The 27,435-nt window shown below is 37.1% G+C and overlaps 1 protein-coding gene across 2 annotated transcripts in view; it reads left to right on the top strand.

Annotated features, from left to right (window-relative positions):
- Window positions 1-25,577, top strand: part of IFTAP (intraflagellar transport associated protein) — a 39,217-nt gene extending 13,640 nt beyond the window's left edge. The window contains exons 4-8 of one of the 2 annotated variants that reach the window (XM_058027265.1): window positions 9,366-9,523; window positions 11,061-11,132; window positions 12,063-12,117; window positions 18,306-18,436; window positions 24,943-25,577. In XM_058027265.1, the coding sequence (XP_057883248.1) occupies window positions 9,366-9,523; window positions 11,061-11,132; window positions 12,063-12,117; window positions 18,306-18,436; window positions 24,943-25,104 (578 nt within the window). In that variant the 3' untranslated portion in view covers window positions 25,105-25,577. The remainder of the gene's footprint in view (window positions 1-9,365; window positions 9,524-11,060; window positions 11,133-12,062; window positions 12,118-18,305; window positions 18,437-24,942) is intronic. The other variant, XM_058027264.1, reaches the window with a different exon arrangement.
- The last annotated feature ends 1,858 nt before the right edge of the window (window positions 25,578-27,435 follow it).

The raw sequence follows: 27,435 nt of genomic DNA, 5'->3' as shown, positions 1-27,435 counted from the left end.
TTCTTACGATGGTATGAACTGAACAGCTCAACTTGTTTTCCTCCCACTTTCATTTTCCTTTAAAAGTACCCAACGTGCTGGTTTGCATTATAAACTAGTGACCTGCAAAAATTCTACTTAAAGCATAAAACATACATTGTCATCTGATAGATTTTTGTCTGTCATAACGTTGGAAACAGAAAACACACAAAACTAATTGGATCCCATTGATTTCACAGAGTAACATATTTACAGAAGGTGATTTTCACTTGTGCATGAATTTATCCTAGGTATGCGGCTGGCATTGCAAGGATATTTTCAGCTGAAGTTTCTATGTTATTCTTGAAAGCATCTCATAAGAATCTGATGCCCTAGTGATTTTTAGATTTTCATTCATATGTTAAGTTTACACACAGTGAAGCTGTAAAGAATATACCTTGAGTAGAAGGACCCAAACATCCTTGGCTGTTCTAGCCTAGCTAAAAAGAACTTTTGAGGCTATAAATAGCTTGGAGTGACTCCCTGTGAACACATTAGGACCTTCTGCTTTGAGTATAGTTTCATTCTTATAAATGTGGGAAACAGGATTAATGAACTTTTACATTCCTGACTTCAATTTGGCTTTTTGAGAATTGCTTATATCCTAATCAAGAAAATCACATTTTTAGAATGTTGTCTTTTTATTGTATCTGAATGTAAGATACTACCTTTGATTACTTCTCTTCTTCCTTCTGCTATTTGGAAAGATACTCTCTTAGTTCACATAGAACAAGATCTGGAGTCTTTCTAAATTCTGTGTAATTGGTTTCATGATGTGTGTTTGGTTTAACTAGCACAGAGGTATGTTATAACTTAGCTGGACCATAAAACTACATGTTTGATATGGAAATTTAATCTTCCAGATTTTAGTATTCCTAAAAATCCCAGTGGCTCTGTTTTTTAAAATGTGTTTGGTGCAGTGAGAAAATGAAAGTTTATAGACTAATTGACAAGTAAATCCTACAGTAAGACTATTTATCCACATCTACAAATCTGATGGAAAATGGATAAACATATGTAAATATATTTTTGAAACCCTGACCTCAGCCTATAAAACATACTGCTCCAACAGAACATGACCTATATAGCTTAAATAAATAAAATTTTAAAATGATAGGAGTACTTCCTCCATAAGTAGATTTTTTTTAAAACCTTTTTTATTGGTTCTGTAATGGATGGGCATTTGAGGGCTAGGTCAAGATTCTAGTTAAGTCACTTTATTTTTCCTATTTAGAGCATCCAAAGTGTGTTTTTTGTCACAGGGATAATATTAACAAGATGAATATATGGGCAAAAGTGCTGGTGAACCCATGGGAATGTAATTTAGTAAATTAGAGCACGAGTCCAGGAAGATGAAATCTTTCATACTCACTGTAAAGCTTTGCAGTTGCAGGAGCCTCAGAAGAGCTGAATTTACAAAGGAGTGGATGATACAGATTTCTGCAGATGTGGTCAATGAGTGGTGTGTTCAAAGCTACACACGTTCTAGAAAAACTTTGGGCAAAGTCTCATGGAAATCCATCCAACTCCACTTTTGAAAAAATTGCCACAGAGGAGAAAAGCCTCTTTCAAATCTTAGGGAGAGTGTTTGAAATCTGGTGCAAAGCTTTGATGCTCACAATCAGAAGGCAGCATCTGCTCATATTTTAAAACTCTGAGGAAGAATGGGAAATTCACTGGAGCATAAAATATCTCATTTGACCTTGTACAAAAAATACAGAAAAAAACCCCCAAATGGTCCAAGCTTCAAAATTTTCATATAGATTTTAAATTAACTCCTCTCTTCTAAAAACACAGGATTAGGGGTCATCCAGCTGGTTTGGAAAATGCTGCCATGAACAAAATTCTTACCCAAATCCAAGTTATGATTTGCATTTTTTCCATGGTTCTGGGCATTTGACCACTAGGATTAAATTAATTTCATTCCTGCTGATAATTTTGCTGTATTTCATACACTTCCCACTGCCTGTGTGTTGAAGTCCAGGGAACTTGATTAGACCCATCTAAGCAAGCCACTGCTTGGATTGAAGCTTCTTAGCCCTGGTGCTGTTGTTTTGATGCTTCTGTGCTGAACAAACTGTCAAGTGGAGGAAGTTTGGAAGTTACTGATCACTTCTGTGCTTACAGGTGGCATGCCAGGGCCATATTCTGTGTTGTGCTCAGATTAATTTAATTCCCCTGTGAAAGCTGGGCAAGATATTCAATTCACAGTCCATTTGACTGTGGCTGTCTGCTTCCTTTTTACATTAACCACATTTAGGAAAAACAACAGCTTTAAACTTCCCATGTAAGTGTCAGTGGGGGCACTTTACAAATGTCAGTCTTCACAGCAGAAAGCATAGCGGAGAACTATATGAGAAGTGACAGTGAATGCACTTTTATTTTAAAAATGGACCAGTAGGACAATGCTAATCCCAAGAGAAATTTCAACCTATGAGTAGATTTGCCAATAAAAGCAACTAGACAGTTCAGTAAAACAAATTAAATTAATCTGTCATCCCCAGGGAACTTAAACAGGGCATGAAATAGGGAAACAGTGTCAATTCAGAGCTTTTTAGTGATGTGTTGTGCTGGATCATTTGATAGAATTGGCTGGGAGACAAAATTTGCAGTTTTCTATTGATCATAAATTCAGTAGCTATCTCTGTGCAGCCTTTATTCAATATAGTATAAAACCAAATACAATACAGAGCCTCTAAATGTAGAAAAAATACTAGACATAGAAATGCAAATGTAATAGATTATTTTTGAAATAATAATAACTGATCTGTTTTATGAATATTTGTTGTCCTGGTATTTGCTCTGAAAGATACTTCATCTCAATTGTATGGACAGAAAAAAATAGGCTGAAAGAAGGGAGGTGACTTGTGCATTTGCACAGTAACTCAGTGGCAGCACCAGATAAGTACAGGGGCACTCAGACTCCTGAACAGCTCTTGAACAGTAGTGCTGCCCTAATAGCAATTCTTTGTTTTCTGTGGTGCCTTTATTACTAAAGAATTTCTGAAGAGTATTTCAGATTTAAAAAAAAATAAATATTTTCATTCTCTTGCATAACTGAGATTTTTTAGAACACAGAAAGGGAAATATTTAGTAATTTTGCTGTTGATACTTTGGTAGAGGTTCTGTCCTGTAGTGGCATATTGGCAGTGATTGAATTCTGATAATATGAAAAGCAGTAACACAGAGTGAATTCTGCTGTACCTCATCACCTTCTCTAGAAAGGCATCAAAGTGCAGTAAATGCAGCTGTTGGCTTAGTTTCATGTATTGCAGTGAGCTGAGGAAGCCTATGTGGAAACATGTGGAAATGACACAAAGCAAATAATGTCAGAGATCAGAGCTGTGTATGAGTGACTCAACAGGACAATCAGAATTCGAGTGACCTCACTTCCAATTTAGTGCTGAACTCTTTGTAGAATTGGGTACTTTTCAGTGTTCAGTATAAAATTAAATAGAAGTGCCTAATTTCAAGAAAGTAGGCTTTTCCCTTAAAGAAATAAGTCAGGCCTTTTAGGGATGCCTTATTGTTGTGATAATAATATCCAAATTCCAGCATTTTCAAAACTCTTGGGCCTTCTGACATTTTATTTTGTTCCCACCTGCTGTCATCTTTTTTTATATTATTTGTTAAGAAATGAATACTTTGTGTGAAAATGTCAGATGCTTTTAATTATATACAATTTGCTTGTTTCTTTCAGCACTTACCTATTCGCCTATTAGTGCTGAATTGTTCTAGGATGCAAGCACACTGAAAGACTTCAAGATTGATCCTGCCCTGATTTATTAGTACATCACATTCTTTTAAAAGTACATTCTTTAAAAGTACATCACTGTTCTTTTAAAGCACTCCCAACATATGTATTTAATGTAGTTTCCTTGTGCTGAGGAGATCTTTAAACAAATTTGCAGTTTCTTTGACTGTAAAAAAAAAACAAAAAAAAACCCAAAAAGCCCAAGTATTTAAGAAATAAACTTCAAAGGTTCAAAGTATGGCTTAGTATAACCCAAACTCAGAAAGAAGTCGGGAGTTCTTGTACATCTCTTGAAACAAATAGGATTTTGCTTGTACAAGCTACTGAAATGGTGTAGGGCACATTTGCCTTGTTATTTAACTGACAGCATTAGTATTCAAATGGAGAAGGTATCACTGCTGAGCTGTGAAAGAATCATATGAATTTTTAAATGATCAGATGGGGTGAATGAGGAATAAACAGGAAATACTGCCCTTTTTCTAACACTGAGACTATCAAAAGCACAACAGAGACATATATATTGATACAGATAAACACTACATAAAAGCAGAACACATATGTTCCATTAAGTATAAAGGGAGAGATACTGATACAATAAAAGAACAGCTAAATTTTTGAAAATTAGGAGCTCAGTTGGTTTTAGAGAAGTATTGCTGTACATTAAGCTAGAGCAGGTCTGTGAGAGCAGCTGAAAATATACTTGATAGTAGCAGTCATTCTTCTTTCCCCTGAAGGAACACGTAAAAAAGTCCTTTCGTTACTTACTTTTCAACATATTACAATAAGTATCTAAAAATGGCAGTCAAAAGTAACTATCAGGACTGAAGAGTTTACCCTTTTAGGTTAGAGTTAGTCCCACTGAAATTACTTGTCCCAGTCCATGGAATAGGTATTATCCTAGCTGAGGAAATAATACAGTGGAATTTCCTTAAGAAATGGGTAAATTGCAATTAAAAAATAAAGCCCATATTACTGATTATAGTAAAACCTGACCTTTTCTGAAGGAGGAAGAAAAAAAGTCTAGACAATACTTTATGCTGACGGTTTGTCATTTAATCAGGATAAGATCAAAGACGTTAGGGGAAAAGGCTGCACCAGCTGAATTTTTGTGTTACAAATATTAATTTGCACACTGAGGTAAATGTTTTAGGCAGGGTCTTTGCTGTAAAGGAGTTTTGCTTGCTCAGTACTACTGTGAGATCACTGCCATTGAAATTAGTGCAGATTTTGATAGAGTGAGATTGGAATGGACCTTACATGAGCTCAGATAGTAATGGGATAGACACTGCAGATGCTGAGTGTGGGCAGATGTGGCACAATATCTGTAAAACATCCACTGCCTTTTTGGGTGGCATCAGGAGGCTAAGCCCTTAGGCTCATAAAGGAACACTACATGATGATGTTTAGGTGCCTGAATTGCACCTGAATTGCTCTTAATTTTAGACAGGCATGTTGGACTCAAGTACTGAAATCCTCCAGCTACATACAATATGGGATAATTCTTCTGTTGAAAAGTCAGTCAAAGTGCATTGATATACAGCAATTTATACATAAAAATACATGGAAACTGAAAGGTATCTGGTTAACATAAATCAGAATGGCTTTTTTAGGCTAAGTAACTTTAAAACACTATGTTCTGTTCCTAGCAGGACAATATACAAACACAAGAAGGCTACAGATTTTGGTATGGTTACTGTGTTATAGGGTTACTGCAGAAAATGTGGGAGCTGCTTTGATTGAGTTAACAAAAGTTAAGATAAGGTTCTAAAGTTATCTTCTCAGCAAACTGGATTTTTAGCCTTGAAATTTCTTATTTTCCTCTTACAGCTTGTAATTTAGGGTAAACGAATGCAGTGCTGCACAATGGTTTACATAGTTACAAATAGTTAAATACAGGTAGTTCTAGAGTGTGTTACCACTTTGTGAACATGTCAAAATGGTGTTTTGTGGAAACATTTCGGTGACAGCCTTTTTTTCTTGTTTTAAAATGTTTGCTGATGGTGTGTTTGAAGAATGGAGAAAGTGAATGAACATGACACTTGTATTTCTTATCTCTGCTCAAGACAGTTATTATAGTACTCTGAGTAAAATTGTTTTTTTTGGTTTTTTTTGTTCAGGAGTCCTGCAGAAAGTCACTGTAATATTTGAATTCCAGGTTTTCCATCAAAGCATAACTTAGAAGAGATTTAAGGAATTCATAGGCCTTCTGCTGGCCCTCAGTCCAGGATTTGAGGACAAAAAAGTAAATTGGAACTAAAATAGTAGCTTTGCTGTATGAGTATTTTTTGTTGTTGTTGCTGTTTTATAGCTGAAGGGGCCTGTTTTTAAATCTCAACAAGTTTTTGTTTTTGAAATTAATTAATCCAATTGAAAAAAGTGGGAAGTACCTGTTAGTTTGAATTGTTTTGTCCAGTGTATTCTGTGGTGTGTTATTGATTGTTCTGCCTGGTCTGGCTTTGAAATGCTTCAGACCATGAGAATTTTATCATTCTTCTGGGGCTACTATGTCATCTGAGAGATTTCACTGACAGTAAGTTTTTCCTGATAATACAGGTAGCTCTCTTCTCTGGTTTTGTGATAAGTGACTCCATTATTCTTTGAAATATGTGGGTAATCACTAGACATTCTCAAAAAATTCCTGTCCAAATTGGAAGACAAAGAGAATTGTAGGCAATATAGAGGATAGATAGCAAGAGAGAAAAAAATTTATCAAGTTGGATATCCTTTTTGATTGAAACATGTTTCTGAAGTCTGCACCATACTCATAGTGACACACAATTATGATGGATACAGCTCTTGAGAGACTGAGATGTACTTTTCTAGAGATCTAAGTTGGTTTGTTATTTCATTTTTAAGATACTGACAGTGAAATTACTAAAAAGTGAGACAGAATCTGTCTGCAGAATAAATATGTGAATCTTTATATAATTTCAACTTTCTTCCTCTGCTACATTTTGTTGTGTTTGTATCCCTTATTTTTGATTTTTATCACATATTGTGAAGGCCAGTGTTCTGCAACAGGATCTTGGCAGGCTGAGAACTGTGACTGTGAATAATGAGTCAATTATCACTTAGTCAGGGGAAAGGCAGTGATCCTCTTGCTGGCTTGAATGCCATCCTTCCTTCTTCCCCTTCTCTTCAAAAAGTAAGAACAGAAATGGTTGAAATTCAGAACACTATCAAAGAAATACACCTGTGATGCTTGTCTTCAGATTGTAGTTTTTTTAACTTCAAAACAACTTCTGTGTGGTTTTTTTTTTAATAATTTTTTTAAAGTTCATTACAGTTAGTGCTTCAGAGGGGCCAGTTATGTGGTGCATGCACTGGGAGGCTGTAGGTGTCAGGAGTTGCTTTGGGCAGCTGAAGTTGGCTTTTACTGGTCCTGAGGGACTGTGCTCCAGGCTGGCAACATAATGTTTAAATCACCTGTCCCCCTTTAATTTATATGGCATGGCTTCATTATGCACATGGTTGCATAGTAGATTCTCTGTCCACAGAATTGCATTTAACAGCTGCTTTGGCTTGCTTAGACATTTTTATTCTGAATTTTTCTTCACAAGCAGTCATGGATGTAGTATCACATTGCAGTGCTGAATGTTTCATCAAATGTATTGTTTAATATTCTCTTACCCAATAACTTTGCAATGGTCTTAACCAGGAAAAGGTTTCTGTCAAAAGTTTATGACTGATCTCTTAGGAAAAGGGATAGTGCTTCTAAGCTCTAGGCTGGGGTTGGTAAATGGCACATAAATACTCTGAATGCACTTGATTTCTTACTAGCTCATTTAATCTTTCTAGCTTTTTAGCTGTGACAATAGCTCAGGTGTCCAGAAAATATATAACTTGATAAAAATAAATTTGTCAGCTCATATGTGTGCCTAATTATAACTGCCCAACTATGTGTCATAGGTCTTTTGATGCTAAAAGTGGTATTATTTTCTCTGGAGAACTCAGAACCTATATTTTTGAGAAGGATGATCCGATTTATAGCCCAGAAGAATGACCACAGTGGTATGCAAGAAAAGCATGGGCTAGTGCAGGAATGTCATGTTTACTCAGAGTCTGTTGGCTCTATGAATTATGCTTCTGATCTTTCCAGTGATGATTTCTTTTGTCTCTCTGTTGGTCTGGTGAGAAAAGTGTATGGCTTCCAGAATCTTTTTATCACGTCTCATACAGAAGTGCTCCTGATGTGCAGAGGGAGGACCCTGGGTTGCTCCTCAGGCTCTGCTGGTACTCTGCTGGTCTGCAGATGTTCAGCTGCATTATTTGCCAGTACACATTTGCCCCAAAATACATTAATATTCTTTTGTGGCTTGTCAGTCTTTAAGATAAAACTGGCAAGTTCTTAGGATAAAACAGGAAGCCTGTCCTGTTTTACTGCTAAAGTAAAAAAAGAAGGAAGTTTTTTGAGCTAGCCATCTAGTTCTTGCTGTAAAGTAAGGTGAGAGTAAAATTATCTTCAAATAGTGGGTGACCATTTTACCAGTCAAGAGTTTAAAATGGAGTTTCACGTCTAATACTGCTTCATTTCCAAGGCTTAAAAAGAGAATGTGTTGGAAAACATGATGGCTCGTATGTACTGCTGTATCCAAATACTGTTTTAGGAAAGTTCTTGCAAAAGAAGCAGGGAGAAGCAAGATGTTACAGAGACCTGGGATTTAGGAATTATTCACAGGATCCATCTGTTATTTCTGTAAACATTGAAACCTGTTTACTAGGTTGCTCTGGTGTGGTTTGCTTTGTATGAACCCTGACTCTTGTAAGTGTGGACTTCAGGTTATGCCCAGGCTGCCAGCCCTTAGTGCATGTCACAGTAACTGCAGCACAGAGCTGTCCCAGGGGATTAATAATTCTTTGCTGTATGGCTCAACGTAGCAACCCCAAAGGCATCATTAAAACTCTCCACAAGAGTTACTTCAATGCTTATAATACATAATTATGCTTTAGAAATGCAGTGCAGTGTTTCTTATTGTTGCAAAGTAAATTTTTCAAACTAAACCCAAAAAGCTTAATTAAATGAGCATTTATTTTTCATTAGGAACATGTGGTGTGAAGTTCACTTTAATTGATTGACCTATAACTGCTCCTTATTTGATAATGGTACTTTTAAAATAAAAAGTGCTCCATTTTTATTTTGGCTATGATTACTTTATTTTTTGCCAGGTTGAAGGAAAAAAGCCCAGCTATTCAGTGTGGGTTTGGAAATTCATACTTCCATGCACATAGCAGTCAGCTTCTAGATGCAGTAAGGTGTAACCTTACTGTCTTGCTTTTTGGGGTATTTATATTCTTGGTTGATTTTATGAAGTTTTCTGTATCTTGCATAAGCTTTTGTGATAATGAATTCTTCAGTATTGAGGAATAGGTAGGACTCTCTGCAATTGAAGTTCAAACTGCATATTCAGTTTTATGGTAAAGTCTGGTAAGGTTTTATGCTAAAGTTTTATTTTATATTTTAAATACATGGAAGCTTTCATGAGAGGAAAAATGAATGTGTAAAAAAGTCACTATTAAATGTAATTAAACACATACTTTTCTTTTTCTTGGATAACGCATTGTGTTATCTGACCTGGTGTGATTCTGCTTGCAGAGAAAGAGGAAAAGACAATTCAGGAAAGTAAAGTGGACTCCGTAAGAAAAAAATGTTCTACTTCTGAATTACCAAACAGAAATAAACAGGATGGCTCACCTGAAAGAAGCAAAGAAATGTGGGTGTCATTTCCACCACGGATGCCAAATGAGAATGAGGTAATGAGTTAACATTTGTCCATGTGGACAAGCACCACATTTAAACAGATGAAAATATGGAGAGATACACTGTCCAAATGTTAGAGGCTAGTGGCATTTATCCTATGTGAGGCAAATATTTAAAATACTACATAAGTGCTAAATGCTTAGAGAGGCACCTGCAGAGATCGTGTTTGGCAGTGGCATTTGCCCTGCTGAAGAGCTGCCATAATCTGACTAACAAATAAGGCACCCTGCAATGAGCTAAGTAATGCTTTCACTGGAGACTGCAGCTTGTGGCAGAGGCTGGCAAAAAGGAAAAAAAAAATCCTGAGAGTATGGATGCCACCAGCATGGCCAGATTCATTTTGTTTCTTGTAGATTTTAGGAAGTACAGAGTTCTGTGTTCCTGAAACTATGTTACTGCCTGAAGTAAACAGTAGGCAGGCCAGGGGCATTTTTGATCTTCTGAAACATAAGGGATTAGGGATTTAATGTGTAGGGACAAGAAAACAACAGGCATCATCTGGAAGGAAGGGAGATGGGAATCAGAGTCAACTTGTTAAGAACTTCTGCCTTCCTGCCTGAATAACAAATAATTAGGCTGTGATCTAGTCTGTAAAAATCTCAAAATTGCCCTTCATTAAATTTTATTAAAAAATAAGTAGCAGGTCCTTTTGTGTCTGTTGAGTAACACACTAAAGTGCTTTCAAATGATGGGCCTGCCAGGCCTCATAGCAGAAGCTGCCACTTTCCTCCTTGCTAGGACAAGTCTTTGAAGTAGAATCAAGCAGGGCTTTTAAAACAATGATGTTCTGTCAGTTGATTGTGTAATAATAACGACAATATTTTTTTGCGATTTTTTTTCATAAGAAGTATTGGTTCCTCATTGGTATAATTTGTCCCTGTGTCTCTTACTCTAGCCACATTGAATTGTCTTTCTGCCACATAAAGCAGTGTACAACTTACGTTATCCTTTATGCAATGGAACTTCCATAAACCTTTACGTATGTTTTTGTTTCTAAAAAAGAAAAAGGTTCAGACATGCCTGCACATTTTTGTCACATTAGCAGTTTAAGAAACAAATACAAAAATAGTAGAATGCGGCAGAAAAAATGCAATGTAGTAGCAGGAAGAGGCCGTAGTACATTAAGTTGACTGCTGTAACCTTTAAGCCTGCCCTGGGAAAGGAAAATGGGGAAAACAGTGCTATTGAAAACAGTGCTACTGTTCTAAATGCTGCTTATTAGGCATGGTATGAATTGCTTGCACTGTTGTTCCATTTGATTCAGTCTGGTCCCATGTAGGTTTCCAGAGAATTACCTGTACCTGTTCTATTTTCAGCAGCATTCCATTCACTTTTTAAAAGTTTTTATATACAACATCTTTAAAGCTGAGTAATGTGTTCTAGGGGAGCCTTCTTGTTCAAGGTGACCTGCAGTGGTGCCTTCCAACCTTACCTATTCTGTGATTCTGTAAACTGTGTATAAATCAGTAGGAGCTTTGTGATTTTGATTCTGTTTCATGCATGTAAGTATTTCTGCCTATCTATCTACAGGCAGTGATGAGTGAGTGCTCAACAGCTGGTGTCTCTGTTGGAAATTATCTCAGTCTGTCTGAAAAAGTGAAGGTGAGGTTTTCTTCAAAATGGGGATTATGAGCAGAACATGACTGATTTTTCATGTATTAATTTACAAATTACTTGCAATTTGCTGATGTATTTCCCATCTGTGGGAAAGAAGAATGACACCAGTCCATATTTTTTTCTGATCTTAGTGAGTATGTACTTTTAAAGTGTACAGGTTATGCAAGTCTTGAGACTCTTCAAACCAGGTTGAAAAAAAAAAATTATCTGAGAGCATCTTTAATTACTTCATGGAAACACAGAAGAAAATCCAGGGCATGTAGTCAATCCTCCATGGTAACACTCTTTGCAGATAGGCTGGCAAAAACCTTTCATTCTCACCCTGTGCATCTATTCAGAGTGGTACCTGAAATGAGAAATGTCTTGTCTTTGGGTATGTTTTAAATAGTTTAGATTGTTCAAGGGACATTAGCCTGAGAAAACAGTAGAGTAAAGCCCCAGGTGAAATACTAGAAATGTAATAATTCTTAGGTATTTTTTTTTTCCTAATCAATTTACCATTAGTGTCAAAACAGAAGGATCAAGCTCTAGTTTGCCTACAGCATGTATTCTCTTTGTGTCATATGAAATGAGCTTGCAAAATTGCATAGTAACTTATCATGCATCATTTTCCTATGATAATATTTTACTTCTCCATCTTCCCACTAAGTTCCTGAGAAACTTACTGTACAGATTGAGCTTCCTTTCCATCACTTATGTGGCAATTTTGGCAGTAAATCTTTGACTATACCTAAAACTACTTCCTTTGGGTTACACATTTCGAAGAAAACTCATACGCTTTCTTGGAAAAACACAGGGGAAAATGGAGAAGATGAAGTAGACAATTTAATGCATTTTTGCTTTGCTCTAGATTGTACTCTAAGGAATAAAATTGATACATTTTTATCTGTTTTCCGATTTGGGTTTTCATGGCAGGTGGACAAGTACTTACACTTGGAAGATGTAGACACAGATGAAGAGACATGCAGTGGTAGGTTTCGCCCCTTTGTATTCACCATTGTTTTCTGTCTTCGAATGCAAGTGTGTGAACATTGATTAAAGAACTGCTTCTACCCTAAAAGAGATGATCTTGCTCAGTTCTTCTATTGTTAGAAAATTCCCCACGTTGCCCCAGTTCCCCAAACTGAGGTACGAATTTCCCCACTCTAAGAGGTAATGAAATAATAAATTGAGAGGAATATTTATTGTACTTTGTCCTGGTGCAGTTTATTTTTTTTTCCAAGCTTTTCTAGAAGTGCAGAGTGCTTCTTGTTAGCAAAATCTCTCCATATTCATGCATTTCTATTGTGTATTGAAATTACAGTCATTACAAAAGTTTTTTTTGTAAAGTAATGTGGGTGCTAAGAGACAGTGCTGTAAAGTGGAAATATTTAATGAAAATGCTGTCCCTACCTATTAAAACAATATCATCCTGGGCTTAAAATAGATTAGACTAATTCTGAATTCACAGTGAACTTCTTTAAAAATTCCAATTAGGAGCATTTTGAGTTGCGTTGAACTCTTCTGTATGTTTATAACAATTTTAACTCTCCCACCTCCAAAAAGTAAATGGAATGCTAATGTCTATAGTTAGTTGTCTGTCATAGGTCCTTCTTTGGTCTTTATAGACAGAAGTGACAACCTTTTATTGTTTAAATTCATTTTCCTCATCTATACCTGTGACTGTACAAGGAAACCAGGCCACACAGATTAAGGGATTTGCCTTAGGTCACAGACAGAAGCTGCAGGGCTTTGATGCTTGGTTTCTTAGCTATTGCCACTTGATTGATCTCTCCACTCTTACAGTGAAGTTTTGATTAGTCTTTCCTTTCTGTGTGTCCTGAATTCCTGTGAAGTCTGAGGGCTTAGAGACTTCCAGTATCTCACAAGAAAATAATAAACCAATGTAAGTCAGGTTCACAGCAAATATTCTTTCTCCAACCTTTCAGAAAAGAGGGAGTAAAACAGCAGTCCCAGATCAGGTACAAATGCCAAAGATTTTTTTTGAGTGCAATGTTCATATGTGCCCATTTTCCCTTTGTAGAGCATTGTTCTATGTTTATGTCTTAAATTCTGGCATTATCTATTAAAAAGGCCCTGGAGTTTACTGGTGGAAGCACAAACCCACATTTCACTTGTGTTATAATGAAAAGAGAAATGCCTGTAGCCAGTTCATTAAAGTATTGTTAGATATTCATTGTTCCAAACAGGCCACAAAGTGGTTGATGAGAATTAAGCCCAATGCTAAAATACCAAGCAGAACGGTGAGGAAGAACAGCTCTGCTGAAACTTAGTGCATTCAGTACTGTGACAGACCTTGTCTCTCTCCATCTTTTGGGTCATTTCTGTGTATTTGTGTGTGTCCAAGGGTAAATGTTTATCACATACATATGGAAAACCCTGGTAAAACACATTTCATTTCAGGCAGATTGCCTCAGTGAAGATTGAGACTGTATCAACAATGCTCACTAATGTTAGGTTTTTAGATTGTATTTTACAGCATTGAAACTCTGCCTAGTCAGAAATTAATTGTTCCTTCTAAATGCTGCAAGGAAAGTGAACAACATCCAAATTTATACCTGGGGAACCCTGGTCTTTGAAGATAGTTGTTGAGTCAGGCTAAAAAATTTCTCCTTGACTCCTAAGTGCAGAAAATAACACTTATGGTTTGATAGCTGTCTTACACATCAAAATCCACTCAATAGCTTCATAGTAAGACAGGTAAAATCTTAGTCCTGTAGAAACCATAGCAACAAAATGCAATTTAAAGTATAAAATTATGTCCCTTCTATTGCTTGTAATGATAAGGTAATCTAGAATAATATCACTAGTGAATACCTTAATGAAAGATTAATTCTGTAGAATTACAGTTAGTTTATAAACGAGGTAAATTGTTGCACAAATTAGACATTCTGTTGTTGACCTTTTTAAATGCTGCCACCTTATATCAGAACAAATGATTGATTGAAGACTTCATATTTTCAAAACAAGCTTAAAAATATCATAGCTTATTTTACCCAGTAAAAAATACCATACCTTGCTAGTAATTGCAACAAGCCTTTATCTCTCCTTGTTATTGGCAGGAGTTCAATATTTCTGTGTTTCACTTAGCTTTAAAAGGCAGATCAGTTAGCTGAGTTAGCAACTGTACATTAATACAGTAAATATTCACATTTAAGGGCAACTGGCTTAAAGCTGACTGTATGAGAAGCACGATAGAAAATAGGTGTTAAAACATCCCATGTAACCAGTGCTGTTTGGCGGATGTCCTGGAAGAGTAATTCTAGTGAAGTTTTTTTTTTTTTTTTTTTTTTTGTTTTTTTACCAATTTATCTGGCAAAGTTCAGTGTCCTTTAAGGTGTGAATGAATGGGACTTCTTCTTTGGAGTAGGAAAAGCAGCCCACAGATTTGGCCAGCATGCAAATTCATTGTAGCTGCTTTTGTTTGACAGCACTGGGCTGAAAGCTTGAAACAGGGGCAATGCTTGGCATTGTGGGACTTTGGCACCATAAACCGTGATTGACAAAGTGAAATTGCTGCCCTAAACCACAGCCTTACTGCATTGTGTAGAGACAGCATGGGCACGGTGTACTGTAATCACTCTTTCTCCCTGAATTTAATCTCTAACTGTAAGGAGCTTAAGGCAACAATAGAGATGATCAGGCTCTCTCCAGGGATGGATGGATGCTGCCTATGTTTTGGCAACAGGACCTTCCAGGACTGCTTACAAACTTCTAGATGCGGAGTTTGGGGCATATCTTGGTAATAATAGCTAATATTTGAATAAAGTACCAAACATGTTAAAGAATATCTGGAGATTTTGAGTGCTATTGTTTAAATGCAAGAGAAAATTAAAACAGGACTAATTAAATGTGTGGGTGAGGCTTCATAGGCAAGGATGTAATTGTCTCATCCTAATCCAGCTTGGAGCACTGAAGTGCTGCAAACTTGTCTTTTCAACGTCCCAGTTGTCTGTAACACTGCAGAGGCTGAGGAGAACCTGATTGACTCCGTTACTTTGAAGCTGAGGCCAAGCATAACTATTGATTATTTCAATTTTTTTTTGGCAAATTAAATCAACATCTGTTATTTTTCATAATCTGTTCATCTCCATTTGTGTTTTGAGCCTATCCTTACATCCAGAAAAATCATGTTGAGAAAGAGGATTCAGAGTTAAATGAGGTGGATTTTTTAAAGTATGGGGCTCCCCCCCAGCTGGTGAATCCCTTTCTTGTTTTTCTTCTCCAGTCTCTGCAATCCATTTAACACTGCCTTGAGATGATTTCACACTAGGCAGCTCTTTGGGACTAACAGCCTGAAGCATGAGAATTAGAGGAGACTGCAAAATTTAGCTTTTAAGCTTTTTTTGTTATCACTCTCTTCTCAACTCCCCATCAACAGCATTTTTGTGAAATGTAGTGTCTGAAAGTGGTAAAACCTGTGTCAGTGTATATATAGCTGTCAGTGTATATATAGATGGGCATCATTTGGCTACAGTAAAGTTATAGACAAAACTTTGAACTTCCTCACTCTTGGAAGTTAAAAGCAGACTTGTGCCAGTAGATTATTTTTTTCTATACTCACAATTGATGTCTATGATACAGAATGAGCAAAAAACTCCCAATTCAGCAGTGTTGACAGATTTAGTAATCACTTTCTGGGATGTAGTAGGGAGGGACTAAAGAGTATTATTGTTCACTTTCCAAATGTGCTGTTATTAAAGTATTCTGGACTTCAGTAAAATTGTCAGCCATATCATCCAGGGAGTTGATTCTTCATGGTATGAGAGGTGCATTTCAAAATGTCTTCTCAGTTTTTTTGGTATCGCTGCCTGTTCAGCTATCTCTATATATGGTACTGTTGGCAGTATCCAAGGCTTTCCTGTTGCTAATTAATCACCTCCACAGAGAACATAATTAGCAGCTTAATTAGGATCATCATCCAGTAGTGCTGTAGCAGCAGTTTAAACAAGCTGTGAGGTACTGGCTAGAACTTACAATGGCCTGGAGTTCCTTTGGGTGCTCCCACTGAGAAGGACGACTGTCAAAACTCTCTAATTTTTCCTCTCTGAAGGGGTTTCTTTATTAAACATTATCAGGGAAAGCAGCGTTTACCAATTAGACTTTCATATGCTGTCACACAGCCAGGATAGAGAGAGACAAAGCTCATTTCTGGCATGTCTACTGGCAAACAAAGGTTGATTACATTCTTACAGGGTGATTGAAGGGAAATTGAAACATTGTTTGCATTACTAACAAGCCTTAAAAGGTGGAATTGACATTCTGAGTATGACAAGCACTTCTTGCTAAAAGCAAAAATAAATTTCCTTCTGTTGTCCCAATTCTTAAGAGTTATCTTTCTGAGCCATTGCCAGGCTGTTGCATAACAGTGCTTCCTCCTCATCTTCTCTCTGCAGATTAGTCTGTTGAGGGGGAGAAGCTCTTAGTGCAGAAATAATCAGTGTTTATATCAGTAGGTGATAAAAACCTCCTGGTGTCCAGACTTCCCTTACTTTAGTAAGGGTATAGAGCTAGGTTGCAAGTTTGAAACAATAGTGGAAGATGCCATTGTCTTTAAATGAGCATTCACATCTTCCTTCTGTCCTATAAATACTTTTGACCCAAATGATGATAAAAGCAGCTGCAGAGCATGTGTAGACATAGCCTAGATACCTGTGGACTGTGCTGTCCTTTTCAGAAAGTTTTCTCATATAACCGGTGCAGAATCAGAACAGATGCTATGCTGAGAACAAGGACTGAAAGCACTTACATGGCTGGAGATAGACATAAGCAACTGAAAGAATAGGGTGAAAACAAACTCACTTATCACAAAACAAGAGATGAAAATCCAGAAATGAAATACCCAAGGGAATTAATGCAACTCTTTCTAAAAGAACGTTCTACTTTCCAATTTGAAGCCCTGCTGGCTTTTAGATAGTACACTATTCCCACAAGAAAACTAAATGAAGAATTTGATCATGGATTTTTTATGGAGACCTAGGAAATCTTTATTTCCAAATGCAGGTTCACAGGGGAATGAGAGGTCTGGAACTGCACTACTGTGGTAAAATTGTGCAGGTAGAGATAAGTAGATACTCATCCGTTTCACCCTGGATCTATGTACTCTCTTGTTTCTTCCATTAAGTAACGTTTAAGCAGTGCTTTGAAAATTTATTCTGAGATTACAAGATAAATGTAAATGTAGTATATAACTGTAAAGAAAACTTGTATATCAGCTGAAAAAATAGTAGGTAGATTTACATAATCCTTTGACTAAATTGCAAGACATATGGTCCCCTTAAGTTCTTTCATAAAAACATTACTGAGACATGATGGACACATCTGTGCTGTGGCAGAGCTGAGATTGATTCACGTTAGAAGATATTTCTAAACCTAAGGCATATCCTTCTGATCTGTCACAGAATGCAAACCCACTGGTCCTGGTATGAATGTTTTGCTAAAATTTGCAAAAGAAAAGTGATTCAGAAAAGCTGTTCATTTGTGAACTGTGGAACAAATCCTGCCTGTATGGAAAGGTTACATGTCACTCCATCCCAGATAGGGGGAAGTCCTCTCAAGTACCTCTTTTTGGAAAGCTCAGGGAGAAACAAACATCTGTGAAATACCCTTAGACAAGAGAGTCATCTGGCACTGCAGTGGGGAATATTAGTAGTTCTACTAGGTATTTTTACTTAATGTTCTGTGAGAAGCATACTAAGATGCTTTACAATGATTCTTTATGCCCAATGTACAGCTGGTGAATCTCTAGCTAAAGAGAAATGAATGACCCTGCTCAGCTCACCAGTGGCAGACAATGTGTTTTATAACTTCTACTGCAGATGTCTCTGCTGAGGACCTTCATCTTTGTTCTGAAAGAAAGGAGTGTAATGCCAGGTGCTCTCTGAGTTTAAGAGCATCTGTATCCAGATTTTAATTCAGCACCCTTAGGAAAGAAGAGCTACCTATCTGTTTTCAGACAAGTTTGATTTTTCCTTAGTTCAGTATTACTACCTAGATTTTAGCTCAGGACTGCGAGGCTCTGTTTTAATGATGCAACAATAACTGCATCACACTCTGGCTAACAAGCTACTGCCCATGTCTGAGCACTAAAGGATTCTAGCAGGATTTTGCTAATTTATGCATCGAGTGGAAGGTTAATGTTGACTCCTTTTTATTCAGCAGGGTCATTAGTTCTTCCTGGAGAGGTGGAAGAGACAGTGAGTTGCTGTACACCCTTCTTTGATAAACCTATTCAGCCAAAGTTCAGAGCCTGGTCAGTTCCCCAGCCATCAGACAGCAAAGCCCAAGAGGTATGAGGTCAGATGTATTCATTCAGACTTTCGGGGTTTGGGGTATTTTTATTTTTCCTGTTGGCTTCTACTGTTATTTCCACAAGAACAGAGGGGTGTAGATGTAGTATGTGAAACTGCAGTGAGTTAAAAAGGCATATTATTAATTTTTAAATGAATAATGAATTCTTAAATATGTTAAGAATTGAAATAAACACTATTTTATCTTGCACACTGCTGCTATATAATCTTACATTTTCAAAATGTGCACTTCAATACTTCAAGTGGTATGTGGGCTTTTTAATATTTAATTTGTGTAACTCACAGAATATTCAAGTAAGCCTTTGCCCTTTAAGCCTTTTAGCTACCCTTGCTTATGTAGAATGATGGACCATTTAATTTTCCAGTGATCTCATGATCTTATGGCATACTCATTGGCTTAATATAGGAGCCAGTTTTTGTAGCAGGGAGGTAGGAAATGATCCCTTGAACATGACACTTAAAAGAAAAAAAAGATTTTAGAATATATTGTGGTCAGAATTAAGATCTGGTCCCTTGGAACTGAGTAGTAGCAAGATGCTGCTGAGAAACTGCATTGTCAGGGTCTGGTGTGGAGAGGTTTGCTTTATGGCCTCTGAGCCTTTTAGTCAAACACAGTCAGTGCAGACTAATTTAGAATTGCTGTCTTCCTTCAGAAATTCAGTTCTTCTCAAACTGCAACAGAAGGTGTGGATTGCTCACAGGCTTATTTTAAGTCATTAAGCTTCCGATCCAAACAGTCAGCGTGAGCATTAACTTTGGGGGTGTTTCTCTTGCAGAGAATTCCTCATTGCTCTTTTCCCCTGCCTGATCATTGCAATAGAAGCTGAAGTTAGCTTCCAGCTAAAGTGGGCCAGTTTTGATAGCTTCATATGGTTATTGATGCTCCCATGAGGCTTAAATCAAGTTTATAAATGACGCATGACCAATGAAGGTTTGGTGTTACAGCACTGCATATGGTGCCTCCTTTCCTGGGCTCAGTTGTGTTTAGTTCCTTGCAATAAACTCTTTACTATAAGGAGCAAGTCTGCTTTGGGAAAAAGTAGACGTTCTAAAATGACCTTTCAAGCTTTAATACCTACCATTCTGTGAATAAAAATACTCACTCTTTTCCCTAAGGATTGACATAATTCAAGGTTTTGCCTTTAGATATATCCATTGGACACAAAATAACACCCAAAAAACTAGAATGAGGCTTTATAACTTTCTTATTTCATAACTTCTGTAGAGAAGATGGAGGGTTGTAGCAGCCTGCAGTGTTCATAAAGGACTGCATATGATTCTTTAAACTATAGTTCATGAAAAATAGATAAAGATCTGACTGCATGCAAAATTCATTTCCATTTGAGGGAAATTTGGGTTATGAAAGAAACTGAGTATTATTACATTGGCTATGAGTTGCTGCATTTTTCAAGAAGAAAGACAATTTCCACAACCATTTGGTTGGTGCCAGGCTACTTAAAATGAAGGCAGCCTTTCCCCTAAATTATAAACATATTTTTGCCTTCATTTAGATAATATAACTGTGGCCTGATTTTTAGAACCGTCAAGACTGAACAGGTCCATTTTAAAGTCCCTCAGTGCTTCAAATTGTCATTGCCTTGAAAATTAAGTCTTGCATTGCTTATGGCAGGACTAGTTTAGAAAGAGAAAAAGATTTTCCCTGCAGACATCTCTGCTTTAAAATGAGACTGTTCTCTGTCCATCAAAACAAATCTGTTAGGGAAGGGCAACATAATGTGGCTGCCTAATTGGTTTTCTTAGAGAATGGAAGACCATTCTGTATGAAAAATAACAGGATGAGAAATGTCTATGCTATGGAAACACTTGTGAGGCACTTTAGGGCAAATTGTGCATCTCTCAACATATTGCTAGGGAAAGTTTAAAAAAAGAAGCTCAGCTAAGACCCAGTTTATAACTTGGATAATTGTTAAAGAACATCTTGTCTCCCTGAAAATGTTTTTCTGTCAAAAGGTGTTAGGAAGTGGCTTAGTGAATGACATAGCAAATTATTTGTATGGTCCACCAGTGTTGCTTCATCTTTCTTTCCTCCCTTTAGACATAAATGTATTTCAGGATTTCAGTATCAACAGTGGAGCATACATGACCTCCCACAGGCCACTGCAAATTGAACCAGCATTCATTATGTCTTTGAAGTACATCATCACAGAACATTTCCCTCCAATACCCAGAAATTTATTTTCTCCTTTATTTCTACTTAATATATTTTTCCATATAAGGTATGGATTTTTATTAATATCTTTATGTATTTTTATGTCTTAATTCCTGCTTCCTTGTGTCTTAATTAATTCTTATTTCCTTTTCTGGGTACACATGAGTGCAGTTGCATAGTTTTCATCCACTTGCTACAATTATGCATTCAAAGTGGGATTCATCTCACCTAACTTGAGTTTTAAATGTAGTTTTAGTCCTCCAATCACCAAGAGGCAGAAATAAGCAACTGCAGAAAGTGATTAATCCCCCTTGCTGTAGGAATTTGTTGCAAAATGTAATATATTTCCATCCACAAGCTTGGCCTGGGCTATTTTTGGCTAATTGACTACCTCAGTTTAGAAAACTAATTTTTGTAAGGCTGGGATTAAGAAAGAAGAAGTCTGCCCTTCTGTTCTTCTTTATTTGTCTGTAGTTTGAGCATTCAAAAAAGTACTTAGCATGGCTGTCATTTCATCTTAATCTGTGGCATGGCAGCTTTTATCCCCTAAAATACAACTTCCACTGAGTTCCATTGGTTAAAGTTTTACTGCTCGGCCTCAGCTGAGGTTTGTTTCTGCTGCGTGCTATGCATAAATGCAACAGGAGCACGGAAGAACTTAAAGACAGGATTGACTAAGTCAAAGAAGATGGAAGAGTTATATCTTCTCAGAGGCCAGTAAAGACACAGAGATTGAATGACTTGTCCAGAATGATGAAGCAGAAGTGGAAAATTGGCCAAGATTTATTGACTTCTAGTCCAGTGCCCCAAGCTCAAACAAGCTTTTTTTCTCCCAGGTACTTCAGGCTGTACTAAGCTTATATGAGATCATAGCACATATGCCTTCCCCCCACTTCTTTTTTTTATTTATTTAATGTTGTGAACTAGTAAGTTTTCCCTTTAGCATGCAATGAAATCACTGGTGAGTGTACGTGCAAGCTTTACATAATTTGAACAAGTGAATCATAGAGTGCCGTAATTACATAGAAATACAAGTTTTAGAAGGACGGAGACAAGATGTTCTGCTAAGTTTAACTCCTCACAGATTAATAAAAGAACTGAGTTGCCAATTATTAATAGACTTCTGAAAATGTCAACTTCAAGGTATTTTATTTACAATATTACTTGGTAAAACAACCTCTAGCAAAATATTTCAGTTAATAGGAATATTACATTCTTTCCTTCCTTTAATTTGGATATGCAGGAACTGTAAATGAAAGTGATTTTTTTCTTCAGAGAGTAAATCACAGAAGCAATCTTAAGCAAACTGGCAGTTTTCTAATAGAGCAGGAGTCTATTCCCAGAGAGCTCTCAAAAAGATTTCAATTAGATGTTAAATTAGACACCTGAAATTCACATATTTCTCTCAGTTCCTTAGGCAAAAATAACAAGGTAATAACTTGATCAGCTCAGAGAATTCAGTGTTCTATCATAAAATGTCTTCCTTTTGACACAGAACAAAATTGCAGTTTGCAGTTTATAAGTTTTAGATTGCTTGTCTTCATCGAAGTTTGAAGTCAATGGCTTCACGGAAGAAGATAAAAAGGAATCCCTAATTTGAGTATTCATTTGAGAGATGAAGCACACTGATAAATATGCAGTGTGAATAAACTTTTCAAATGTGCAATAAGCGGGTAACAGAGAAATTGTTAACAGAGTGAAGTGGGGTATGTTTTATTTTGGCATCTTATTTCAGTTACCATTGTGGGGTCAAGTTTAGTAAACAATTTCCAGTATTATGCTGTGTCTGCATAAAATGTTCCTGGAATGACATGAATGCCAAGACAAGGTCAGAGTGGATGTGTATACTTTCTTTTGGCAGGGGAAAATAGATTTGCTTTTGTAAAATCCCTATAAAGGCTTACTGTAGTTTGAACTCTTCTTAGCTCAGTTACCTTAGATGTGTGTCGTGGTTTAACCCTGGCAGACACCAAGCCCCACAGCCACTCACTTGCTCTCCACCAGCAGGGCTGGGAGTGAATCACAAGGGTAAACTGAATAACTCATGGGTTGAGATAAAGACAGTTTAATAGGGAAAGTAAAAGCCTCACACACAAGCAAAGGAGTTAATTCATTGCTTCCTACGGGTGGTGCTCAGCCACCTCCAGGAGAGCAGGGCCCCACCACGTGTGGCAGTCACTTGGGAAGACAAAGGACATCCCTCCAAACTCCCCCTTTCTCCTTCTTCCTCCCACCTTATGCACTGATGATTCCACACGCATGTGGTGTGGAATGCCCCTTTGGTCAGCTGGGGTCACCTGTGCCAGCTGTGTCTCCTCCCCTGCACCCCCAGCTCCCTCCCTACCATGGCAGCATGGAAAGCAGAAAATGCCTTGGCTCTGTGTGAGCCCTGCTCAGCAATAACAAAAACATCTCTGCATTATCAACCCTGTGCTCAGCACAAATCCAAAACACAGCTCTATACCAGTCGCTGTGAAGGAAATTAATTCTACTCCAGCCAAAACTAGCACAAGGTTGTAAAAAATATTGTTACAACCAAAATAACTGAAAAATATTCATGCCTTGAATTGTATTTTAGAACAGTGCTTTGGATTTCTGCAAATGAAAGACAGGTAGTAGAACCCTGTTTACTGCTACCATTTGTTACACAGTTGCTGGTAATCTTACTCACGAGGAATTCTACAAGGCTTTGGTTGTGAAAATGATGGAAATGAACATGAATATGCTGAGGAGGTCAAGGAGTTGGCTTTATCTCTAATGGGAATGAGAGTTTGTGTGCAGGCTTTGTCTCCTGTTAACATCTTTCAAGTGGGCAATTTATAAAGGTTACTGATGGTTCAGCTGACGTAGTCTATGGACATAAGCAAGATAATCTTTGTGTGCAGAATGAATAATGCTTTCTAGACCAACTCTATCTACAAAGTTCTCCCCATTTATAAATGCCCATGGTCTACTCATCTGTATCCAGGATTATTTGGCAGCTCCAGCATGTAAGCCAGATCCCTAGAAAACTGAGCAGTAGAGATGATTAATAGAGTTACATAACTCCAGAAAAACTATTTCCTGATTATTCATGCAAATTACAGTTTATTAAGAAAGAATATAGATACTACCCAGATGCTTTCTCCCATGTCTGTCAAGTACTCGGCCACCAGAGAGGAATCCAGCTACCAATTCTCTGACTTATTAGATGGCATTAACTGTGTCAATGCTTCTTCTTACCAAAATGTCACATCAAATTGTGCAGGATTATGCCTTCTAAACTGAGCAGTGATCATGGGATGCTGAGTGTTCTTCCTGCTTTTCAGCAGGTACATGTGTATTCTTAATTTCATATATATCAGTAGTCACGGGATTCATTGAGGACTTGTCAAAAGCTTGAAAAAATAAGCATGTGTTTAAATATTTTGCTTATTTGGTGCTGAAGTACTTAAATATTTGAAATATATTTCTAGACAATTTATATTAACTTCTCAAGGGATAGGGAGCATTCCTACATAGTTTAATACTGAAGATGTGTCTCCTGTGTTGTCCTGGAATTCATTTTATGTAACTGCTTAGCATAAACCTTTCTTGTCATGGCCCCCTGCAGTTTCTTATCAGCATGGAGCCTGCCATAGTTGTTTTCATTGTTTTATTTTATAGGCAGAGTGTTTATTCTAAGATATTTCAACCAGAAGCAATGCAGAAATACAATACAGTATGTCAACAAAGCACTTATTGGCAAATGCAGTAAGATTCTTATGTTCATCATGCAAGAAATGCAAGCTCACATATCTCTGAGATGGTGGAAAAATTATTGGAGTATGAAAATTGATTAGGTGTCATTTTGCTCATTGCAGGCCTTTTCTTCACTGAAACTGAGTTCTGGGAAGCATGTTACATTAGTATCAGATGCATGTATGCTGTGCCTTTATGTAATACTAACCCAAATTTTGACAATATGGAATTTGTCTTTGAAATTTAACATAGCTGCATATAACATGTCCATATCCCCCCCAGCCTTGCTGCTGCAAGTGGCAGGAATATAATAGATGTGTGCAAGGGAGGTTTTTAGATTCCTTGCCTTGAGCAAAATTAGTTAATGATATTCATTCAGATACAGTACAGTACAAATGGGGCACATTAAATGGCTTAAATTAGGTCAAATTGAATAATTGAATTTATTCTTTTACTTAAAAAGAGCTTAATCAGCTGAGAGTGTTAGAGTCAGAAAAAAATAGTTTAATTAAATATTAATTAGAAGTTTATTTTTGAGCTTCCTTATTATCACCTTCAGCAATATTATTTATGTATCTGTTTTTCCTCATTACAGCTACTGGGTGATGATGTTCAGCCATTCTCCCTTGATGAAGAATTTGATTATGACAATGTGGCACTGACCCCTAAGTTCTCTGAAGCTGAGCTGAAGGCCCTTACAGAGTTGTTTGAACAGAAAAGTGGTACACATGTCAAATCAGCACCAGCTGAAGACTGAGTCAAAGGTGTTGTGTGCAGGGCTGTTGGAATGACCTTTTCATGGGATGCATGTAACTCCTTGTTGTACCCTTATGTAGTGTTCTTACCTGCGTGGCCAGTGAGTGGCATCCCTGAGATTTGTCATTATTCTGTCAAGGTGCCTTGGATCCTGCACTGGCTCAGGGTAGGTGTGCTGGAGTGACTTCTCCACAGGAGCAAAGCAAGCTGGTGGAATTCAGAATAACATCGTGGCTACTCGTGCTTATATCTGGTACTGATTTGGTTCCTGAGTAGTACAAAGCTGGTCCTAAAGCTGCCTTTTACCTCGTTCTTTCAGTAAGGCAATTAAGAGCTTTTTAACAGCTGACACATCAGTCTATGAGCTCTTTAAATGTATAGAGATATGAGTGAATAAATCTGGGAATATTTTTTTTCTCTGTCTTTTGAGTTACTTCACTTCTGCAAAAAATAAATATTCCTGTTTCCAACAAACTTCTTGTGTTGATCAAAATTGATGTGGTACAACTCCTAAAATTAAAACAGTAACTGCTCAAACCACCCCCCCCCACCTTCCACACAGGCAAAAATAGCAATCTCATCCATTAAAGGAATTGGCATTGAAAGGCTGTCAGATTTTAGATTTTTTCACAGGAGATGATTCCAAATAACAGCTTATAGCTTACACTCTGCATCACTGAAATACAGCAAGCTGGAGTTGAGTAAAAGTCAGCTATATGGGTGGGAGAGAAGAGAGTGCACCTCTGATACAAGGTAGTACGTACACCTTCTCTGAAGAGTTCAGAATCTTTTGTTTTCAGTAACTGTAGAAGCTTTGCCATTGAGGTTTGGTTTAACATCACAATGCTGCATTGTATTTTTGGTCATTTTCTGGTATAACTGCATTCACTAAACCTTGCTGACCAACATTTTGTCCTTGACCTCTCTCTGTTATTTCTGCAGTGGGTGATTAGCATGATAAATGCTAATTTATCTGCCTGAGCAGACTGACAGGGCACCAAACCATAGGTTTGTGTAAAGGTTGTGGATGAATTTTCTGTGGCTGGTTGGCTGCTTCATTGTCAGTAATTTGTAAAAGCAAAGAAAGGTCTTCTGATGTTCCAAAGGAGATTTTCAGGATTAGTGATTTTGTAAGCCATAATTATGCTCCACTGAAATCTGAGTAGCATTGGTTTTGAGGAATGGCATTTACCTTGATTAGGGGATATAATTTAAGAGTGAGATTCGAAAAAAAAAAACAACAAAACCAAACCACCAGAAAAGAAAGAGCTCTCACAGAAGATATTTAAGGAGACTGATACAAAATTACAAGTATGTCCTATAGAAAAACTGGTTTGTACAGGACCTTGCTTGTAGAAAGTAATGAGAATTTTTTTTAACACCCACACTCAAAAAAATGCCTGTGCTGTAGTTAAAATGTTTTTTAAAATGTAATTGGCTGTGTAGCAATTCTGCTGGGTTTTCTGAAGCTTTTTTATATGTGAATTTATTTTAATTCAATAAACGGTTTTGTTGGACCCAAGGTATTTTAAATTAAATGGTTTAGATCCAACTGGAGTTTTCCACTGAAATCCTAAAGTTAAACATTTCTGAACAGATCTGATTATTAATTCATCTTCTTCTGAAGGATACAGATAATGTGTATAAATCAGAAGGATAAGAAGTAAGTTCTGGAAGAGCTCCATAACAAATCTGGGAGAAAGAAACGGAGAAGTGCTGCATAGTGATAGCAAGGTCAGCCTTTGAAAGCCTCAACAGAAAAATAAGGGAGACAACCTCATTAACATATGTATGTATAGGAAAGATAAAGTAAGGAGCCTTCTGTCTGAGAGACCTCTCTGTACAGGGTGTGCTATGCTGCAGGCAGAGAATCAGCCCTAAGGGTGAGCATTTGTGGCTTTGTGGAACGGTGAATTAGGTGCTTCTTGCGTGTGGTTTTTTTAGAAAGGCATGAGTCACACAAACTAGAGATCAGTCCTGTGGGAATCCTATTGCCTGTAGAGTTGATGAGAAAACTTGTCGAGGGGTTTATAATTTTCTTCAGGCCACATCAGCTCTGGAATCTCTTAAGTGCCTTTTCTATTCATTTCATTATCAATTTTTCACTGTACATTAGGGATACATCCAGCCATTCAGTTCCTTCTCTCATAAGCAGATGATTCTTACCAAATGTTCAGGGTGCCTTCTATGCTCCATAAGTGTCATTCAGTATAGTCATTATATGGTTTCCTTTGATATAAAGAAACACTTTGCTGCAGAATACCCAACAAAATTGGAACTCTTTAGTGACATTCATCTTACACAGAGAAATGGGAATAATTCACTTACATTT

Source organism: Melospiza georgiana, chromosome 6 (assembly GCF_028018845.1).
Source record: "Melospiza georgiana isolate bMelGeo1 chromosome 6, bMelGeo1.pri, whole genome shotgun sequence".
Classification (NCBI taxonomy): domain Eukaryota; kingdom Metazoa; phylum Chordata; class Aves; order Passeriformes; family Passerellidae; genus Melospiza; species Melospiza georgiana.
Note: the sequence above shows the minus strand (reverse complement) of the source record. Positions and strands in the feature narration are given on the sequence as shown.